The following is a 19048-nucleotide window of genomic DNA, read 5'->3' on the forward strand; positions in this document are numbered from 1 at the left end:
TGTTGTAAATGATTTAATCCTGCGCTCCTCCAGAGGAGCAGTCCAGGGCTGTGGTCGGGTGATGGGGCTTGCAGTCTCAGGTGAGAGAGCGTTATGGCTGAACCTGTCAGGCTTAGGAGACTCTCAGAAGGCCGAGGTCATGGATGCACCCTATGACCCCACCAAGGGACTCTTTGGCCCAGCTTTGGAGAAAATGAGAGAGACAAGCACCCGTAGGAAGCAGGAGGGAGAAGCCTTTGACCTCTGCTTACCTCGAAAACCCAATCCTCACCCACCCCAGACATCTAGAACTGGCTTTGCAGCGAGAGCTGCAGCAGTGAGAGGGAAACCAGGTGGTGTCAGGACACAGAGGCACACAGCAGGACAACTCCCCAACCAAGAGGCCAAGGCTGACAACCCGAGGCCGTGGGGTAAACATTCCTTTGCAGCTGTGGCTGCCAGGAACCGTCCGTCTCGCCCCGGAGAGGGGAAGAAGAAGCGGACATCCTAGCACAGTCTTCTCCCTCACTTTCTCCTCCCCTAAAGACAAGAAAGTCAGTAAAGGAGGAGATCAGCCCCTTTGTTCAGTGTTCAGAGGCTCCTATGGTTCCCAGTTTTCCAGGAGTCCTCTCTCAGTCTCCCTCCCTACAGGTTCAGGGAAGGCAGACTCAGGGGCAGGTTTCACAGTGTCACCAAGCACTTCCACAAGTGTTCCACAAGTCACTGCCAGTGTCACCAAACACTTTTCAGTGCCACCTACCACAGTGTTCTGTTTTGGGGAAAACAAAATTAAAAATTGCATTCCTGCAGCCAGGCAATTTGCCGAGGGCAGAATGCTCCCCCACATCAAAAAACATAAAAAAGAGAAAACACTTTCATGTCGATCTGTCCGCAGACAGAGCCGGCTCTTTTCGAGTCGAGGGGGTGACGTCACTTTCGTGCGACACCATTCCACTCGGTCCACTCTCGGTTCGGAGCGAAAGGTGGCGCGCATGCGCAGTTCATCCCTGGGTATTTACAACGATTCGTCAGGGGTACAGGCTGCAGTTCGCTGTGAAGCCGCCGAAATTCAACGGTGTGTTAACTTCAGTGGCCAGCGGAGATTCAGCACGGGTCCTGGAGGGCGAGATTGCGTCTTTGTTAAACAAACAAGCAATCAGAAAAGTGCCGAACGAGGAAACTCAGCAGGGTTTTTACTCCCGTTACTTCCTCATTCCCAAGAAAGGGAGCACATCTCTTCGCCCCATATTAGACCTGCGTGTATTAAACAAGCACTTGCGAAAATACACGTTCAGAATGTTAACACACAAAGTACTTTGTCGCTCGATACGGCAAAACGACTGGTTTGTGACGATCGATCTGTCGGATGCATATTTTCACATTGCCATTTATCCCGCACACAGAAAGTTTCTCAGGTTTGCGTATCAAGACGCAATCTACGAGTTTCAGAAAATCCCATTCGGTCTATCACTAGCTCCGAGGGTATTCAGCAAGTGTGTGGAAGCAGCGCTCTCCCCATTGAGAGACAGCGGCATCAGAATATTCTCATATATAGACGACTATTTAATATGCTCCCGATCACGAGAGCAAGCGATCAAAGATTCAAATACGGTGTTAAGTCATCTGAGGGATCTCGGCTTCAATATAAACTGGGCAAAGAGTCGTCTGGAGCCTGCTCAATGCACGGAGTATTTAGGGCTCAACATAAACTCCCTCTCTTACCGCGTAACGCTATCGGCAGAGAGAATAGCGTCCTTCACGCGGTGTCTCGCACTTTTTCGACGAGGAAAAGTAGTGACTTTCAGACTGTGCCTTCGCCTTCTCGGGCTTATGGCTTCAGTGATATCGGTGGTGCAATTAGGACTTCTCATGATGAGAGATTTTCAGCGTTGGGTCGCATCCCTACGCTTATGTTCGCGCCGTCATCTTTCCCGCAGGGTGAAAGTAACGCCGTCTTGCATCACGGCTCTCCGTCAATGGAGAGATCCAGCCGTTCTCACGTCGGGAGTACCACTCGGGGCGGTGACGTCCCGGGTAACCATGACAACGGACGCATCCCTCGGGGGATGGGGCGCGACGTTGATGGGCAGAACAGTAAACGGTGTTTGGTCCAAGGAAATGGCTCAAGCTCACATAAATATGTTAGAGCTACAAGCAGTGTTCTTAGCCTTGAGATATTTCCTGCCCTATCTCACCAGGCGTCATGTTTTAGTGAAAACGGACAATTCTACTGTAGTAGCTTACATCAACCGCCAGGGCGGCACACGTTCTCTGCAACTGCACAGGTTGGCTCAGAAATTGATTGTGTGGAGCAGCTCAAGGCTCATGTCCCTACGAGCAACTCATGTGCCAGGGATTTTGAACCGGGGGGCGGATTTGCTGTCCAGAGGGAACCCACTGTACGGAGAATGGAGACTTCATCCGCAGGTGGTGGAGCAGATATGGCAAAGATTCGGCCAGGCTGCCGTAGATCTCTTCGCCTCGCAAGAAAACAGCCAGTGCCCTCTGTTCTTCTCCCTGTCAGACCCGAGTGCTCCACTGGGGATAGATGCTCTGGCCCATCCGTGGCCAAACGTCCTGCTTTACGCTTTCCCACCCCTCAGCTTGATCTCCCCCACTCTAACCAGAGTGAGAGAGCAGAGTTTGTCGCTGATTTTGATAGCTCCACATTGGCCGTCCAAACATTGGGTGGCAGAGATAATTCAGCTGCTGGTGGACGACCCTTGGCCTCTCCCCATTCGCAGAGATCTTCTATCCCAAGCGCAAGGGGAGATCTACCACCCACATCCAGACAACATGGCTCTCTGGGCCTGGCCCGTGAAAGGTGGAATTTGAATGCTGCAGGTCTTCCGCCAGAGGTCATCGAGACCATTCAGAATGCCAGAGCCTCTTCCACCCGCTCTCTTTACAGCAGTAAATGGCGGATTTTTGAAGAGTGGTGCAATGATAGACACAATGTTCCTTTTCAGTGTTCATTGGTGGATGTGTTGTGTTTCCTGCAGGAGCTGATAGATAAAGGGAGAGCCTTTTCCACAATTAAAGTCTACTTAGCAGCAATTTCAGCTTGCCATGTGGGCTTTGGGGACAAGCCAGTTGGCCAGCACCCTCTGGTTTGTCGTTTCATGAGGGGTGCTCGCCGTAAGCTCCCAGTTTCCAGGCCCCTGGTCCCGTTGTGGGATTTGTCTTTGGTGTTGGATGCTCTTTCTCACCACCCATTTGAGCCTCTTGAGGCAGTGGGCATGAGATTTCTCTCAATTAAGACTGCATTGCTTTTGGCGTTAACCACAGCTAAGCGGGTGAGTGATTTACAGGCTCTGTCTATCCATCCTTCATGTTTACAACTGGCCCCTGGGCTCACTAAAGTGTGCCTACAACCTAATCCAGCATTTGTGCCTAAGGTGTTGGAGTCATCATACAGATGTCCCACCGTGGAGCTCTTGGCTTTTCACCCTCCCCCATTCTCCTCAGAGGAGGACAAGCGGCTTAACAGTTTGTGCCCAGTGCGGGCGCTGGGGATGTACATGGAGAGAACAGCTGAATTCAGAAGGTCTGATCAGTTGTTTGTTTCTTGGGCTGCTCCTCATAGGGGCAGGCCATTGTCACGCCAGAGACTTTCGCACTGGATTGTGGAAGCCATTTCTGTGGCTTATAGGTGTAAGGGCTCTCAACCTCCTTTGGGAGTGAGAGCCCATTCCACTAGGGGCATGGCCTCATCGTGGGCCTTGTTCAGAGGAGTGTCAATTCAGGACATTTGTACGGCAGCAAGTTGGGCTACACCGCTCACTTTTGTGCGCTTTTACAGGCTGGATGTTGCTCAGACGTCACTGTCTCATGCAGTCTTGGAGGCAAGAGCTTCCGGCTCTGTCTTATAGCTTCACTGCAGTGTGGTTCAGTTCTCAGCTGTGGGGAGCTGATGCAATACGGGAGTGGGCTATATCTCCCATAGTGAAACACCGAGCGAAGTTAGAAAAAGAACTTTGGGTTACATTACGTAATCCCTGGTTCTTTGATAACAGAGTGAGGTGTTTCACCAACACTTCCCTCCTTGCATTGCCACGGAAAGAAACCGGTCTAGAATGAGTAGGAGGGGTAGGTTGACCGTGATAGTATGAGGGGGCGGGCCCCATTTCACGGGTCAACCTGTCTGTCAAAGACAGACGTGGTGTCATTGGAGCTTCCGTAGTTGGTCACGCCCAAGGCGATTCCCATAGTGAAACACCTCACTCTGTTATCAAAGAACCAGGGATTACGTAATGTAACCCAAAGTTTATTTGCATACAGAGCGCCAAACTGAGATCGGATCTGGAGTGCTGACTACAGACCTATTTGTTAATACCTGGTGTGAACATATGTACCTAAAGATGGTCACTTGACATCAGATTGCCCAAATCGCATCTTAATGCAAATTCTGATCAGTACCTATGTCACCGTTTACATACTTACCTCATCAAGTCCCTGACTAAAGTTGCATTAAGTTCAGCTCACTTGGCTGTTCGTCTACAAAAACAAGGCCCCTAAACTCTTAACTATGTGTGATCAATCATTTTTCAAATGTCGTTAATCCTGGTAAATGCCATGCTGAAAAATTCTCTGCTTGGTAATTTTGTCTCCCTTGGCTGAATCAAGCATACACTGATCAGCCACAACATTAAAACCACTGACAGGAGAAGTAAATAACATTGACCATCTTGTGACAATTCAGTGCTCTGCTGGGAAACTTTTAGACCTGGCATTCACAATTCACAGTTCACTAGATCAAAATTCACTAGATCCCAAACTGATCAAGCATCTGTGGGATGATCCACAGAGCCCCCTCCCCTCAACCCATAGGACACAAAAGCCCCCACTAACAACAATCTGTTTCCAGACACCACAGGACACCCTCAGAAGGCCCATGTCCATCTCTGATGAGTCACAACTGTTTTGGAGGCACAAGGGAGACCTACACAATATTAGGAAGGTGGTCATAATGTTATCCCAGATCTGTGTATTGCGTGTACTTTAACGCTTTGTGTCAGTGTTTGTCAAAGTTTTACAGCCATACCTCTTCAAAATTGGAGAAAAAAAATGTACCTGGCTACTGTAATGAACAAATAATTACAGTTAAGAAGATATCCTTGTTCTCTGATCTCATCTCAACTTTAAATCTACAGTGATTACTTCTCCTTCCTCGTCCGCAACCCATTCAGGAGCTCTGCCACCCCACACGATTAAAAAACATGATAATGGTCAAAGCGCATGATAAATATAAGTGATAATTCAAAGTTTATATCCTATGTGCCGACTTACACAACAGCTATATCACTCCATGAAGGAGTGCTTCCCCCTCTGCAGAATGTATTTGTTATGTATATAATGGCTATGTCAACAGAGGGGACAAGACAAGCTCACACAGATACTCTCTGAGGGACAGAGAGAATGATGCAAAAACTTGGCTACTTGTACGGATGCCAAGCGATGACATTTTAGCCGACAAAAGCATAGAAACTTGCCCTTTCATTTCGTCGAAGATTCGAAATGATTTAAGTGCCACTCAAACTGTAGAAGAGGGCTTAGTGTGACACCCTGTCTAGATTGATTTCACTCCAGATAAAGGATCCTCAGATCTTTTTCTGTGAGCTCAGAACTGAGGTCAATGATACATTTGACCTACTGCCATTATCAACACAAGGAAATTGCACCTTTCTGATCTGCACTCACCTCCCATGCAATGTACACTGAATGGATGGAATATATTCAAATCATCCTAGACGAGTCCAAGTTCATGCTTCCAGTTGGTGGGTCTACGGCTACCGGTCAATAGTGACACATATAACGTAAATGAACCTGACTCAAGTGAAAAAAAAATCTGGGGAATTGGTAAACTGTCTGTAAAATAGCAAAATATTGAATATGTTGCGTCACCACTGCAGAGCTTTTAATGAAAAGTCACAATCTGATGAAGATTAATTCTTTGGGATGTGTTTGTTTCAGTACGGCTGCTGCAAAAAGGCAAAAGCTGTGCAAAAATACCAAGCATCTGGCTGAAACCCATAAAGGCAACAGCTCAAGCTGAGCATCCATGGGCTTTGTAAAAGTGCCACAGCTGCAAATGGCGTAGGAAATTGAAAATGGTCGACTTCCAGCTTTAAGGTAAGACTCCAACAGACTTTTATACAAGTGTGGACATGATATCTACGCCTTCTAACGTGACGTCTAACTTGTTTTGTGCATTTTCAAGCATTTATAGTCTTAGTAGATAGCATTATACATGGATGTGATTGGCTTGCTGGCTGTAGCTTGTAAAAATAAAGGGTCTATGTCCTGTTTGCCAGGAGATGGTGCTGCAACTATGATCCTATATTTGCATGTGCTTTTCTGTGCAGAGTTTACATGTTCTTTCTATGCCTGCAGTCCACAGTCATGCACTTTAGGAACATTTGGAATTCTGAACTGGCCATAACTGTTCATGTGAGTGTAAACAGTATCTCTTCGTAGCCCTGCGATGGCCTGTATAGGCTGCACCTCTCACCTGGGACTGGCTCCCATTCTCGGCGACCCTTTACAGGAAAAGCTGTTAAATGTTGAATTAATGGATGGTTGGATGGTTGGATGCCTTCTGAAGAGGACTCTTTTCATTTATCACACAAGGAAATTGGAAATATCTGTCAGTGTTGAGCCAAGTTCCAACATTAGTGCTTTGACTGTTGACACAGGACTCTCATTACTCTCTCAAATATACATTTGAATAACCACAACTTCCGGTTTGTCGGCTTCACCATGGCAAAACATTTAAATCAGTTGGGTTGCAGCAGCAACATCATTCATTGACAAGTGACATGTTGTAATCCTGATGTGTGACATTTAAATGCTGACCCATTTTTCTTAACATGAGGAGTACTCGTGATATGTATGTTGCTTTGGTACAAGCATGAGACACCCTAGTTAAACAATATACAAACTCTGTAAAACTACACTGTCAGAGAAAAAAATAATAATTTACAGAATTTTTCTTGGGCAGCACAGCGGCATGGTGGTTAGCACTGATGCCTCACAGCAAGAAGGTTCTGTGTTTGTGCTTCCTGAAATTATCTTGACTTGTAGCTCAGTATACAAGGGTTTACGCCCATTCTAATAACTAAATTGGTTTACAGTTAGTAACGATCAAACTTCACCCCTTCTCTTGGAGCTGCGTGTTTAATAAATATTAACATAAGATTTAAATTCATATACTTAAATAAAAACACAACTTAAATAATTTAATATTATACCATATCAGTATCACGTTGCTCTTGAACATGGGTGGTTAATTGAGAAAACTCAGCAAAGACAGTTGTTTGAGTGAATGTCTGTTCAGTAGTAGAAGTGGCTAATACCCAAAAATCCTACCAGTGCCTGGCCTGAAAGACAGTACAGAGGGACAACTCATGGCAGCAACATGAACATGCTCTGAGCACAAGACCAATAAAGGCCAGGGATCTACAATACCAGGCAGGACTCCAGGTGCAGGCTTTGAAAAGACACCCCAGAAACAATCCAGCACATAATAGTGGGGTGTAAGAGAGGTGGGGTACACCCTGTGCAGGTCACCAGTCTATCACTCACTCACATTCACACCTACGGCCAAATTAGAATCACCAATTAACCTAATGAGCATGTCTTTGGACACTCCACACAGAAAGGCCAAGTTGGTCCTTAATACAAAACTTTGTCGTTCTAAAAGGTTGAATGTTTCTATAGTGTGGCAAAAAAAATAAGAGTCATAAAAAATGAATTTTGACTCTTGGCTGAGCAATTTTGCGATAACTACTTAAACATAATTTTCATCAGCACCCTCAGGATACTATGAGGCTTTGCGGCCTAAGAAACGGGGGATGGCAATCATTCTTTTGTTGAGGCTTGTCCCTTTTGTTCTGGTCACACACAGAAATGTTATGAACAAAGGCAACAAGTATTGGCCATTCAACATACACAATAAACCACAAATAACATATAACAACCACCAGGACGGATAATGGATCAACAAATGCAGCCATGCTAGAAAAAAAATAAAAAATAATTGGTTTACACTGCTGCTGAAATCACAGAGAACAAAGACTGACCTTGGATGCATGAATTCCATATTAAAAAAATTGACATTTATGCCAAAAGAATCTACTGTATAAGTTCCCTGAGCCTTTAAACACAACATAGCGTGACCAGCAAATGCATCACAAATGGCCAATGGGAAGCAACGCATTCAGATAGGATTCAGACACAAGAAGACCTGAGGGCTGTGGTCTGACAATTTCAATTTGCCTGTCTGCCTATGAAAGGTGATAAAAGGCTGTGAATTGCCTCTATGGTCCCCAACGTCTTTGGACTAAGATGGTCTCCGACTGATAAGAGCACTGGCTCTAACCATCAGGCATATAGAGTGTCAGGCATAAAGAGAGTGGCTGGGGTGCTCTAGATGGCTATCAGTCTGCTGTGAATATGTACAGTTTGTGTCCTAGATCCTTGTAATTACCGTTCAGTGCTTCTAAATAAGACGTTTCCATGTCTCAACTTTCAGTGCTCATGAATGTCTTGAGCTGCAGAGAGTTCCTCCAGTTCATTTTGGCGTTGTCAGCTTCAACAAGATGTTTTACACAGGATGTATACACGGACTGAATCATCAGAATTGTGTCTTGAACAGTTTTGAACGACAGGTTTGATATTTGATCCCAGCATAAGCTTTGAAGATCAGATGGAAACAGAAGAGATACTCTTATTCAGGTAAGGCAAATTACGTAGGGGAAGATTACACCTGATTACAAACGTATCTTAACTGAAGCTAGTGTTATGTAATTATCTTGATGAAAAATACATGTGGATCATGTGGAGAGAGAAATAATTCACCCTCTAGTTAAACCTAAAGTGAGAAATTTGCTCAAAACTGCAATGCCCTTCCATCTCATATTCCATATTCACAGGATCTCTGTGTGTCCTCTGTCTGTGAGAGCATCACATAAACTGTGGTCCATATGGAAGATGGGACAGTGAAGATTTGCCAATCCCCTTAAACTCAGTGAACTTTGCTTTCTTTTACTTTGTCTTCTTTATGTGGTGGGAGTCTGTGAATCAAAGTTTAGGGATCAGGTAGGAGGCCAGCAGCGGCTCACAGTGCCACCAAGCAGTATGCCTGCTGCTGTGCTGACTGAGAACTGCTGCACACAAAGCATAAAAAGTTTGGATTCCCCAGGCCAATGGCCTGCGTGGTGGGCACTGCACTCCCCGACTGGCCTGGGGAGAAAAGAACGTCTCAGTCAGCAGGCCAGGGCCACTGGAGCGATGAAAAGATAATTCTCTCCCCCACCACCACTGGACCTCATGCGGCGTCAAATCATTTGTGAGCAGTGACACGGCCAGATTGGGCCGAAAGGATATGAGTGGGAAACTTCAAAACCTGCTCATGTTTCCGGGGCCGTGAAAGGATTTGTATAACACATTCAGATTTGATGGACTTTCCCATGTTCGGTCTGGACAGCCCTTTTTTGTTGACATGTTCAAATAATGAATCTCTTATGTGTAGGATCCCTTTTTCCCTCCTGCTACCGAGTCCTGTTTCTAGTTTTGGAGTAGGGATGCTGTACGGACCATTCCATCGTCTGTCCCAAGCTTATGGAGAACCGCTGACTTGCTGGCTTTCAGGAACCAGGGTGAGTGGTTCTGGCTCTCGTAACAGAGCAGTCTATCTTTTTACCTAAAGCTGTCAGGAACAACATCATTTACTACAAAACTTGGTGTAATTACTCCTAAAATGCAGTAATTTCCTCTGGGCCTGTGACTGACATTGATTATACGATAAGAGGTAATCACAGGTCAATGAGATGTCTGCACAGAGCGAGCCAATACAATTCATTAGTTGATCATAGTATATAGCATAATTTCTCTAACTGGTGCCAAAAGCTCAATCTGAATTTGATTGATTTTGGCAGAAATACGAAAGATGAGCAATTTCCGGACAAGATAACTGAAATCTTTTGGGAAAACCTTCCCCCTCTTTCTCACGAAAACTAATTAATTATAACATGGATTTCTGTTTTGAAGAAGTGAAACTGAGAAGAAGAGCATTGACTGGATTTCTCGCTCTGTTCTAGGTGCTGAAATGGAACATGTATTTTTGATTCTTTCACTGTTTAGTAAGGCCTTCTCAGTCGGAGCTCAGTTCAATGGATACAACTGCGACGGCAACTTTCACAGCCGCTTCCCTGGTGAGGACCTCAGAGAAACAGACGTTTTTTTAGTTAGAATTATTTATTATTACTTATGTATGTAACTTTTTTTTAAAAGTAAGTTATTCTTCAAACTAACTACATATTCACAAAGAGGGAAGTAATGCAATGTGATCCTACAACTGCACCACATTGCTAAAACTATTTTCTTTTTGTCTTTTTTTAAGGAAAAGTCAATTTTTAGAAAGAAATTTTTTTTTGTCTCACAACTGTGTGTGTGTGTCTGTGCTTGGATGTCCGTCTCTTGCAGCGGAGAGGGACATCAGCGTGTACTGCGGCGTGCAGACGATCACCCTCAAGATCAACTTCTGCCCCGTCCTCTTCTCTGGCTACACCGACTCCGACCTGGCCCTCAACGGTCGCCATGGAGATGCCCACTGCCGAGGATTCATCAACAACAACACCTTCCCCACCGTCGTAATCTTCAGCATCAGCCTGGCGACGCTGGAGTCCTGTGGCAATTCCCTGATGGTGAGAGGAACAGAAACGGGAGAGTTTACTTAAGCAGAGCATCTGTGGCGCTGCACGCGCTGATGGGGTGTTGGGAGTTTGATAAATGTCTGCAGGTCATGGTGATGAGAAAATGACACCAAATCACAAAATCAATAATACTAAAAATATAGTATGGAGTGGATCATGTAAGTCAAATAGATTTGCATACAGACTGAGATGAAACCACAGTTTGGCAGTATCTTTCTGAAATTTTGCATGGTAACTAATGTAGGCATAGAGTCTAAAAATAGCAAGCTTGTAGATAAAAGAACAGCTTGTTTCTCGCTTATTCTCTGTGTCAATGTTTGGATGTTGACAAATTGTGTTTATCTGGCATGGGAATGAAGTTCAACACCCGTTATCTCTGTGAGAGGTCTGCTGGGTGATGCCCTGCATAAGAATGAGTCTTTGCTGAGCAAGCTTCCTCTACGCTATATTTCCATTAAGCATTGAGCTGGGAGTTCCTGGAGGGTTTATTCTCAATTAAGGTGGGATGAGAGGTGCGTGTATGTGTAGGCTCAGGAGTATGGCTGACGGCATCAGCCCCCGTCAGGTGTAGCCAAAGTTTTATAGTGGAAGTCTCTCTGCAAGCCAAGAGAAGGAGTGTTACCCACATTGATGCTGTTGTTTTTCTTTTCCCCCCTGCAGGTGTCCACTGCTCAAGGACCCAACGCTTATGGGAACCTGTCCCTGGTGCAGATTGGAAATATATCAGGGTACATTGACACACCGGACCCTCCAACCATCATCAGCTACCTGCCAGGTCTGCTGTACAAGTTCAGCTGCAGTTACCCACTGGAATACCTTGTCAACAACACACAGCTGGCCTCGTAAGTAGCACTCACGCGAGCACTTCTGCTTTTGAAACCAGTGTGAAAGGGTGCTGCTAGTCAGGGCCCGCAAGCCATACAGTGAGTAGGTGGACAACTGGGCAATTAAAGTACGAGGGAGGAACAAACCACTATGACTAACTGTAGAATACAATGCAATGCGTCACAATACGCCTAAAAGAAACTGTAACATTTATACTGCTCTGATTCTGTTGACTTTGCTAATTAAGCTTTGAATTTCTGAGGCTGTACTTTATGATAATGTCCATTTTTAATTATTATGCCCACTGGAAAAGAAACTCCCAGACAATATACATAATTCATGTAGTACAACACACTAGTACTGCCTAGTACTGGTGGTATTTGTCTTCCTAAATTGATTATGATGCATTCAGAGACAACATTACTACAAAATGCGAAGTAATAATGATTCAGTTACATCAACACATTGCTGAACAGACTCAACCAAACCTCTCAGCTTCACAAAGGGTCTGGAGCCACCGTGTATTGTTGCTCATTTCATTATCTTTCATATTTCTAGTGTTTAAATCACTGGGTCCACCACCGACATGTAAATTTGATTAAAAAAATAAAATAAAAAATCTGATGGGGACAGGGTTTTGTAATTGATTGTAATTAAACTCTAAATGGTTGTCGAGGCTTTTCAAAATATGGTGTTTTTAAACCGCACACAGTTGCTGACATATTTCAGGCAAGGTTTTAAAGTGCCATTATCAATATTGCGAGTATTAGCAAATAAGGCCGAATAAGGCTGACTGAAACGGCCGTTCAAAATGGTTTAAATCAGCTTTGATGTTTTCTTTTTTCTCTCCATTGAAGGTCAGCAGCTGCGATCTCAGTGAAGGAAAGCAATGGTACATTCATCAGCACGTTGAACCTGCTGCTGTACAATGTAAGTTCAGTCAAATCAAAATATCTGTTATTATGCTTAGTCTGTTGCACTGTAGACAATAGCATCCAAAGCTCTGCAGCTATGTCAAATTAATCTCCACCTTTACATCTGTCAACCATTTCTGATAAGGATGATCCATTATGAGACAAATTGTTTTACACTGCTGATGTGGGCGGTAAACTACCTTTAACTACTGAGGAAATCACTGTTGAACGGAACAGGGGAAAAAGAAGTGTGACACATGCTTAAATGGTACGTGGTTTACGCGCAGGACTCATCGTACGTTCAGCAACTGTCCATCCCGATGGCAGGACTGACCCTGAAGACGCGGGTGTTCGCGGCTGTGAAAGCCTCTAACCTGGACAGGAGGTATTCAGCCGCCATCTAGCCATTCAGTTTGAACAGGTTCACCTGCAGATCATGTTCACCTTTGATCAAAGCATGAGTTTACGTTTCCCACTGATCTTTGTTAGTTTTGATTAATAGTTTCATGCGTACATTTAACACCATGAGACTTAACAAAACAAATATATATATATATATATATACAAAAACTATGTAAGAAACCCACACCCCGTACAATGGACCAGAGCAATCAATCTTCAAATTATGCTATGAGGGAAGAAAGATTTTCATCATTACATATGTACAGTAAGATATTTTTATCTCAATCACTCACAAAAAAAAAACAACAAGAAAAAACAAATCAACAGCTACAGTGAAAAATGAGCTTTAAAATCTGCATGGTGTGAAAACGCTCGTGGGACTCATGCAGGGATTAGGGTCTCAGCTGTGTCACTTTGTTGACCTGAGAAGGCCCTTTGTGTTTTGCAGCCGGCAGGTGATACATAGATGATACAGGGCTGCACTGTGTGAGAGCCTGGTCCAGTCTGACGGTATCTCAGACTGGATTGTAGAATTTTTTTATTCCATTCAAGCTTATGAATTCTGACAAAACCTCTTGCGTGGATGCGTGGATGAAAGGTGTGGGACTTCCCTTCTACTTTTCCATGGCTTCCCATGACTACCCCGGATATCACCACCGAATGTCTTAAATTAGTTACATACACATTATTCTGAGGTTACAATTACTTTGGTCTTGCTTCAGTCAGATGAATGCATCTTCCCTTTGGCTCTGAACATGAGTCTGGTTTGACAATGTGAGGTCTTTGTGTCGGGGTCATTTGATCCGGTCTACGCAGCTGATGGTGGGTGGGTGAGTGTCAGTTGACACTAAATACATCAGCAGATGTTTTCCTACAATCAGAGAAACATGAGCGTCTCGGCCAAATAATCCCTCCGTATATTAACATAACATAAAAAAATAACTTAATCCAGATGTGAACAGTTTTGCTGGATGAGTTAGTGAGATTTCAGTCGAGAAATATTTCCTGGTTTACAGGTGACAGCACTGTATGTACATGTAAACTTTCCATCACGTTGTCAGGAAACATGTAGTCATTCAAGCATCAAGCTGACAGTTACACTTCCACAAAAAAAACCCCAAATAGTACATAAACGAGGGCAATACGCATACGTCTCCATGTCTTATTTACATAAAAGTCCCTGAACTCATAATAATGTAATAATTTCTAATGTTTTTTCAAACAGATGGAACGTTTTAATGGATTACTGTTACACCACGCCGTCTGGAAACCCCAATGATGACCTCCGCTATGATCTTTTCTTTAGGTAACTGCAATTTAAGTACATCAACGTTCCATTTAAATACATATATATATTTTTTTCTCGTTTCTCATCTTCTTTTCTTGTAATACTGTCCATTTCTTTCCTTTCTTGAGTCAGCTGTGAAAAAGACCCTCAGACCACCGTCTTCGAGAACGGGAAAAGCCAAATGGGCCGCTTTGCCTTCGAAGTGTTCCGTTTCGTGAAGCACAAGAACCAGAAGATGTCCACCGTCTTCCTGCACTGCGTCACCAAGCTGTGCCGAGCAGACGACTGTCCGATGCTCGTGCCGGTGAGACGCTGGGGCGCTCAGACGCTGACACATAACAAACACTTAAAATGCCAGATATATTTGTCAGAAGTTATTATTGGGCAGGCGGTCCACTCCTTTAGTCGACCTAGCAACAGTCTGGCTTCTTGTTTATAATTTCCAAACATTGCTTTACCTAATGGACGGCCACTGAGAGCTCCTTGTAATCTATAAAATCATACAGAATAATGATTCAAACCACCATGAGTGATTGATTGATCATTCAGACATCCAGGAAACATCAATTGGTCATAGTAATCATGCTTCATGTGTCTTCTAAACACCTCAGTCACAGCTGTGCTACCATATCCCTCTTAGATTTGTGGCAGCAGGAAAAAGAGAGACGTCCTAGAAGAAAAGGAATCAAACGCTGCGTCTGGAAATGCTGTCCTGACTGCTGGCCCTATCATCACTCGGAGTGGTACAGTTGGATTATTCTTATTCCTTTGTTTTCAGATTTTCTATCGCACTAGCTCGCGTCCTCTTCCTGACGTCATCCAATGAGCACTGGTGCTGTCTGACGGGCCTTTTCTCCAAACCTGAATTACTGAATTACTTATGTAGCAGCATAACTGCTCACTTTTGGGGGTATTTTAAATTATTGAATTAATATACAATGATATATATGTGTATATAAAAGGGAACTGGAATGTTTCAAACTTAACACTTGACACTGGGACAGTGACTGATGGTTGGACAGCACCTGAAGGCATCCTGTGTTGTCTCTTGTTGTCGCTGTACAGGAAAGCAACGCACCATTGGACAAAAGCATCAAGTATTCTCGAATAATACTGTGTATTGTCTTTATCCTTAAATGCCGTTCATGTGTTTGTTGTTTTTTTCGCAGATGAAACTCCAACTAACAACTCTCAGCTGGGTAAGCGTTCACAATCTGTCCATTGTGTGTCACACTTGTGCATCGAGATTAGGATGAACCAACATGACCATGTTATTTCAGTTCATAAAATATTGCAGGAGTGGTCCCTGGGCTCCAAAGTCAGTCTAGAAGCTTTGCTCTAACCTTGTTTACCAGTGAAGACCGGCGAAGAAACTGGTGTCTTCTGTGTTTACCTTTTGAATGTAGATTCTGCTTAATTCCCGCTGTTTTGGATGGATGAAGCATTTTCTAACTGACATACACCTCTGTAGCTGAGCTGGATTAATATCAGCATGACAAATTTGTATAACAAAATAAAAGAATTTTATGATGAAGTCATCCAGGTCATCGTATATCCAAAAAAGTGCACCTATAGATGTTCCTATATGGAGGTCTTTGTACTCACTTCATATATTTATGAGCTGGTATTGACGACAGGAACGTGAATGATCTTAATTGTTTCTTTCTTTGCGTCTGTGTTGCTTTAGCCTCTCTGAAAGCCCCAGTGTTTCAGATGAACACGGTGACAAGTGCACTCATCTCAGGCATGATCATCCTCGGCGTCATGAGCGTTTGCTTCTTCATCTTCGCCCTCACCCTCCTCAAAGGCAAGAGTGCTCCCGTCAGCACCCTGCCCGGCGTCCGCAACCCAGTCTTCAACTGAGCGCCCGAACCCATCTCACTGAAGATACCTCCCTACTGCTCACAGTGCTAAGCGAGGGGCGAATAACAGATGTAATATGATGTTTGTGCATGTAGTCATTTTACAAGAGAGTACAAGTGGTAATTTAGAAACTGTTACCAGGTCTGTACAGTGTGCATTAGTGTAGAAGTAAAGCAGAACTTGTCCTTTGTTTTTTAACCGTGCGGAAGGCCTCGTGACCTGCATCTTATTATTTGTTGTGCAGCCTTAACCCACATAGCTGGGACACTCATAATTTAATTCTATACCTCAGCTATACAGCTTTCATTGCAGGGTGAAGAATCAATTGTAAGGCTTAAAGTGCATTGTAATAGTGTATAATCTTTTGTAAAACTCACACTTTCTGGTTAGAGGCTGAAATATGAGAACACTACATTAAAAATCTAATTTGAGAGAATGAGGAAAACACTACTGTATAAAATAAAGACTGATTAAGTACAACCTATCAGAATCTTCTCTCCATCGCCACATAAAACGCGCCCAAAGGATTTAATTGGCCGAGCAAATCATTGCTGGAGAATAATGAGTTCAAAACAGAGCAGTTCCAGACCAACTTGCATATGCAGTATTTCATAGTGAGCGTGCTTTGTAGCAGTGATTTTAAATATCTTGTAGTCTTCTAGTGGGAGAGTAAGTGTAAAAAAAATAAATCAACTTTGGGTAAAAATCAGAGGGTAGAATTGGATTAAAAGGTACAGTTGCAGCTCCTTAATCTGCCAACAGTCTATTTAACTTCCTGAGAATCAGACGTGTGTTTGTATCTCACAGGAAGACAGTGTAAGGCTTTTATAGCAGTGCAGCTTTGCATGTGGCCTCAGAGAGGTGCTATAACACCAATCTTTAATTATGTGAAGCATTCCTCAGTGAGAGTCTGTCTGCCAAGTTTCACTTCTGCAGCATGACTGCAGAATGACTCATCCGTATTAATATATATAGTATACCATGCATTTTAGTATCCCTACAAATATCAAATAAATGGTTCTGACCTTATCAAAGGCTGGACTTTGTTCTGCAGGTCATTGTGAGTAGTAATACAACACCAAATTACTGGTGGACTACCACTTTCAGGTTCCTGATTCGTTATACGTCTATGTACTATTCCTATTACGTGAGAATGTCATTGCCACGCTCATGCCTGTGCTAAATAAAGAAAAGGAAGTGAACAAAATGAAGCAAGAAGTGAATGAGCTTAGTTTAGAATGAAAACTCGTACTGGCTTGGCGACTGGCTCAAAAGCCTTGACTCCCTCTTAAACCAAATGTTGGGACTGCAACACGCAATATATGTAAAGAAATGATAATTATAAGTATGGCTATATGGTAACATGGAGATTTCAACTCTGGCAAGAAGTGAAGAAGAGTTAGAAAACTAAGAAGAGAGACTCTTGAATGCTGTGAATGAAACAGCTAGATGTTTGATAACTGAATAACAATAAGCCATAATCATAGCATGACAAAGTGACAGGGAATCCAACCAAGTACATATCATCTGTACAACATTTGTCAGGCATGCACAGCAATACAGCGCCTATAGCTGGACTTAACCCCTTGACCCGAAGTCCCTAACTCTGGGGGGAGGGTCAAAAAGAGACGAGGTGGCCGAGTGGTTAAGGCGATGGACTGCTAATCCATTGTGCTCTGCACGCGTGGGTTCGAATCCCATCCTCGTCGATACCTTTACGTACTTCTGGTTAGATGCCAAGCTGCATTACATTGTTTATGTACCTACAATAACAATTCTGATTCAGACCCATAATGCTGATTGTAATGTTCCAACTGTGTTGTATTATCTACACTGATCTATACTGCTGTTTCTATATTCTATAATGGCTCTGTTCCTGTACTTTGTGCAATGACAATAAAGTTTTTTCACATCTAACAAACAAGCCATTAATCTTAGCTTGCGATTACATACATGCATAAACTTACTGCAGAATCTTTGTGTTTTAGTTCCCAAATTACCATTATGAATACCAACTGATCCTTTCCTCTCTTTATTTTAGTACTCACATCTAAGGAGCGATTATTAAATGTTAACTAACAAGGAATCGTGGTGTAATTTCTAATTATGTGCAAAATGTTGTTTTATTACAAGTAAGCAACAAGTAAGAAAACCTTGCCTAGCTGGGACCATTTGTGAATGCAGCACGTTATATTGCGTAGTAGCTGATGAACAGCCATATTAACTTTCCCTGTGTACATCATACAGACATGGCTTTATGAGTTTTGATATTTATTTATTTATTTTTTGCTATAAAAAAATTAAGGAACTCTGTGAGATCCTCTTTTTTAGACTCAGACTCCTAATCTGTAATTGATTCTAGTGTCCTGCTGTTATCTACTGGATTTTACTATTTTCATTTATTTATTTTTTTTCTGAGAAAGAAAGAGGTACAGGCTAGACAAAGAGGGCCGTAAAAGGCTGTGCTGTGTATTTGCAGAGCCAGTCATACCTAACATGTCCACTAGATCTCCTCAGTGAGTTTCTCTGACAACCTTCATTATTAGGTGTTACTGTGGAAACCCCAACCCAACATGCACTACATATATACAGTCAGTGTATATAAAGTGAAAATTAAAGATAAATCAAATCAAACTGTCGGTACCATTAAATTAAAGATTTGCAATACTACTTAAAACCAAAGTTAAATATATCAGAGAACTTTTAGCCTAACTGTGAAAGTGGCCACCCTTAAATTAGTATTTGGTAGAAGCACCCTTTGCATTTATTACAGCACTTTGGCTATGTCGAATTAAGTGTCTATCCCTTGTAACACCTTGAATATTTTCACTCTTCAGATTGTGAGGCCCTGTCTGCCTGTGCACTGGTCATTTAAATCATTAACCTTTTTTGGTGAAACCATCCTTTTTTTGTGGTTTTGGATGTTTGCAGATTATTACTCCTTGCTCTGCCACATACCTAGTTCAACAAAAGGTGAACCAGGGATTTTAATGTAAAGGGTTAAGGTTATGATGACATCAGGAACGGCTTCCTCTTGTGGTATTCACCAACCCGTGAGTGGA

At 43.2% G+C, this 19048-nt stretch overlaps 1 protein-coding gene across 1 annotated transcript; it reads left to right on the forward strand.

Moving 5' to 3' along the window:
• Positions 1-9312: 9312 nt before the first annotated feature.
• zpld1a (zona pellucida-like domain containing 1a) lies at positions 9313-16624 on the forward strand. Its single transcript, XM_084564548.1, has 10 exons — positions 9313-10193; positions 10465-10685; positions 11355-11536; positions 12377-12449; positions 12721-12818; positions 14061-14141; positions 14256-14427; positions 14764-14866; positions 15293-15322; positions 15811-16624. The coding sequence occupies exons 1-10, from the start codon at positions 10088-10090 to the stop codon at positions 15984-15986; spliced, it is 1242 nt and encodes a 413-aa protein (XP_084420674.1). The 5' UTR covers positions 9313-10087; the 3' UTR covers positions 15987-16624.
• The last annotated feature ends 2424 nt before the right edge of the window (positions 16625-19048 follow it).

The sequence above is a fragment of the Chelon labrosus genome, assembly GCF_963514085.1.
Source record: "Chelon labrosus genome assembly, chromosome: 17".
In the NCBI taxonomy this organism is placed as follows: domain Eukaryota; kingdom Metazoa; phylum Chordata; class Actinopteri; order Mugiliformes; family Mugilidae; genus Chelon; species Chelon labrosus.

Coding starts and splice junctions, on each gene's coding strand:
- zpld1a (XM_084564548.1), top strand. CDS start 10,088: ATGGAACATGTATTTTTGATTCTTTCACTGTTTAGTAAGGCCTTCTCA. Junction 10,194..10,464: donor CTTTCACAGCCGCTTCCCTG/GTGAGGACCTCA, acceptor CGTCTCTTGCAG/CGGAGAGGGACATCAGCGTG. Junction 10,686..11,354: donor CCTGTGGCAATTCCCTGATG/GTGAGAGGAACA, acceptor TCCCCCCTGCAG/GTGTCCACTGCTCAAGGACC.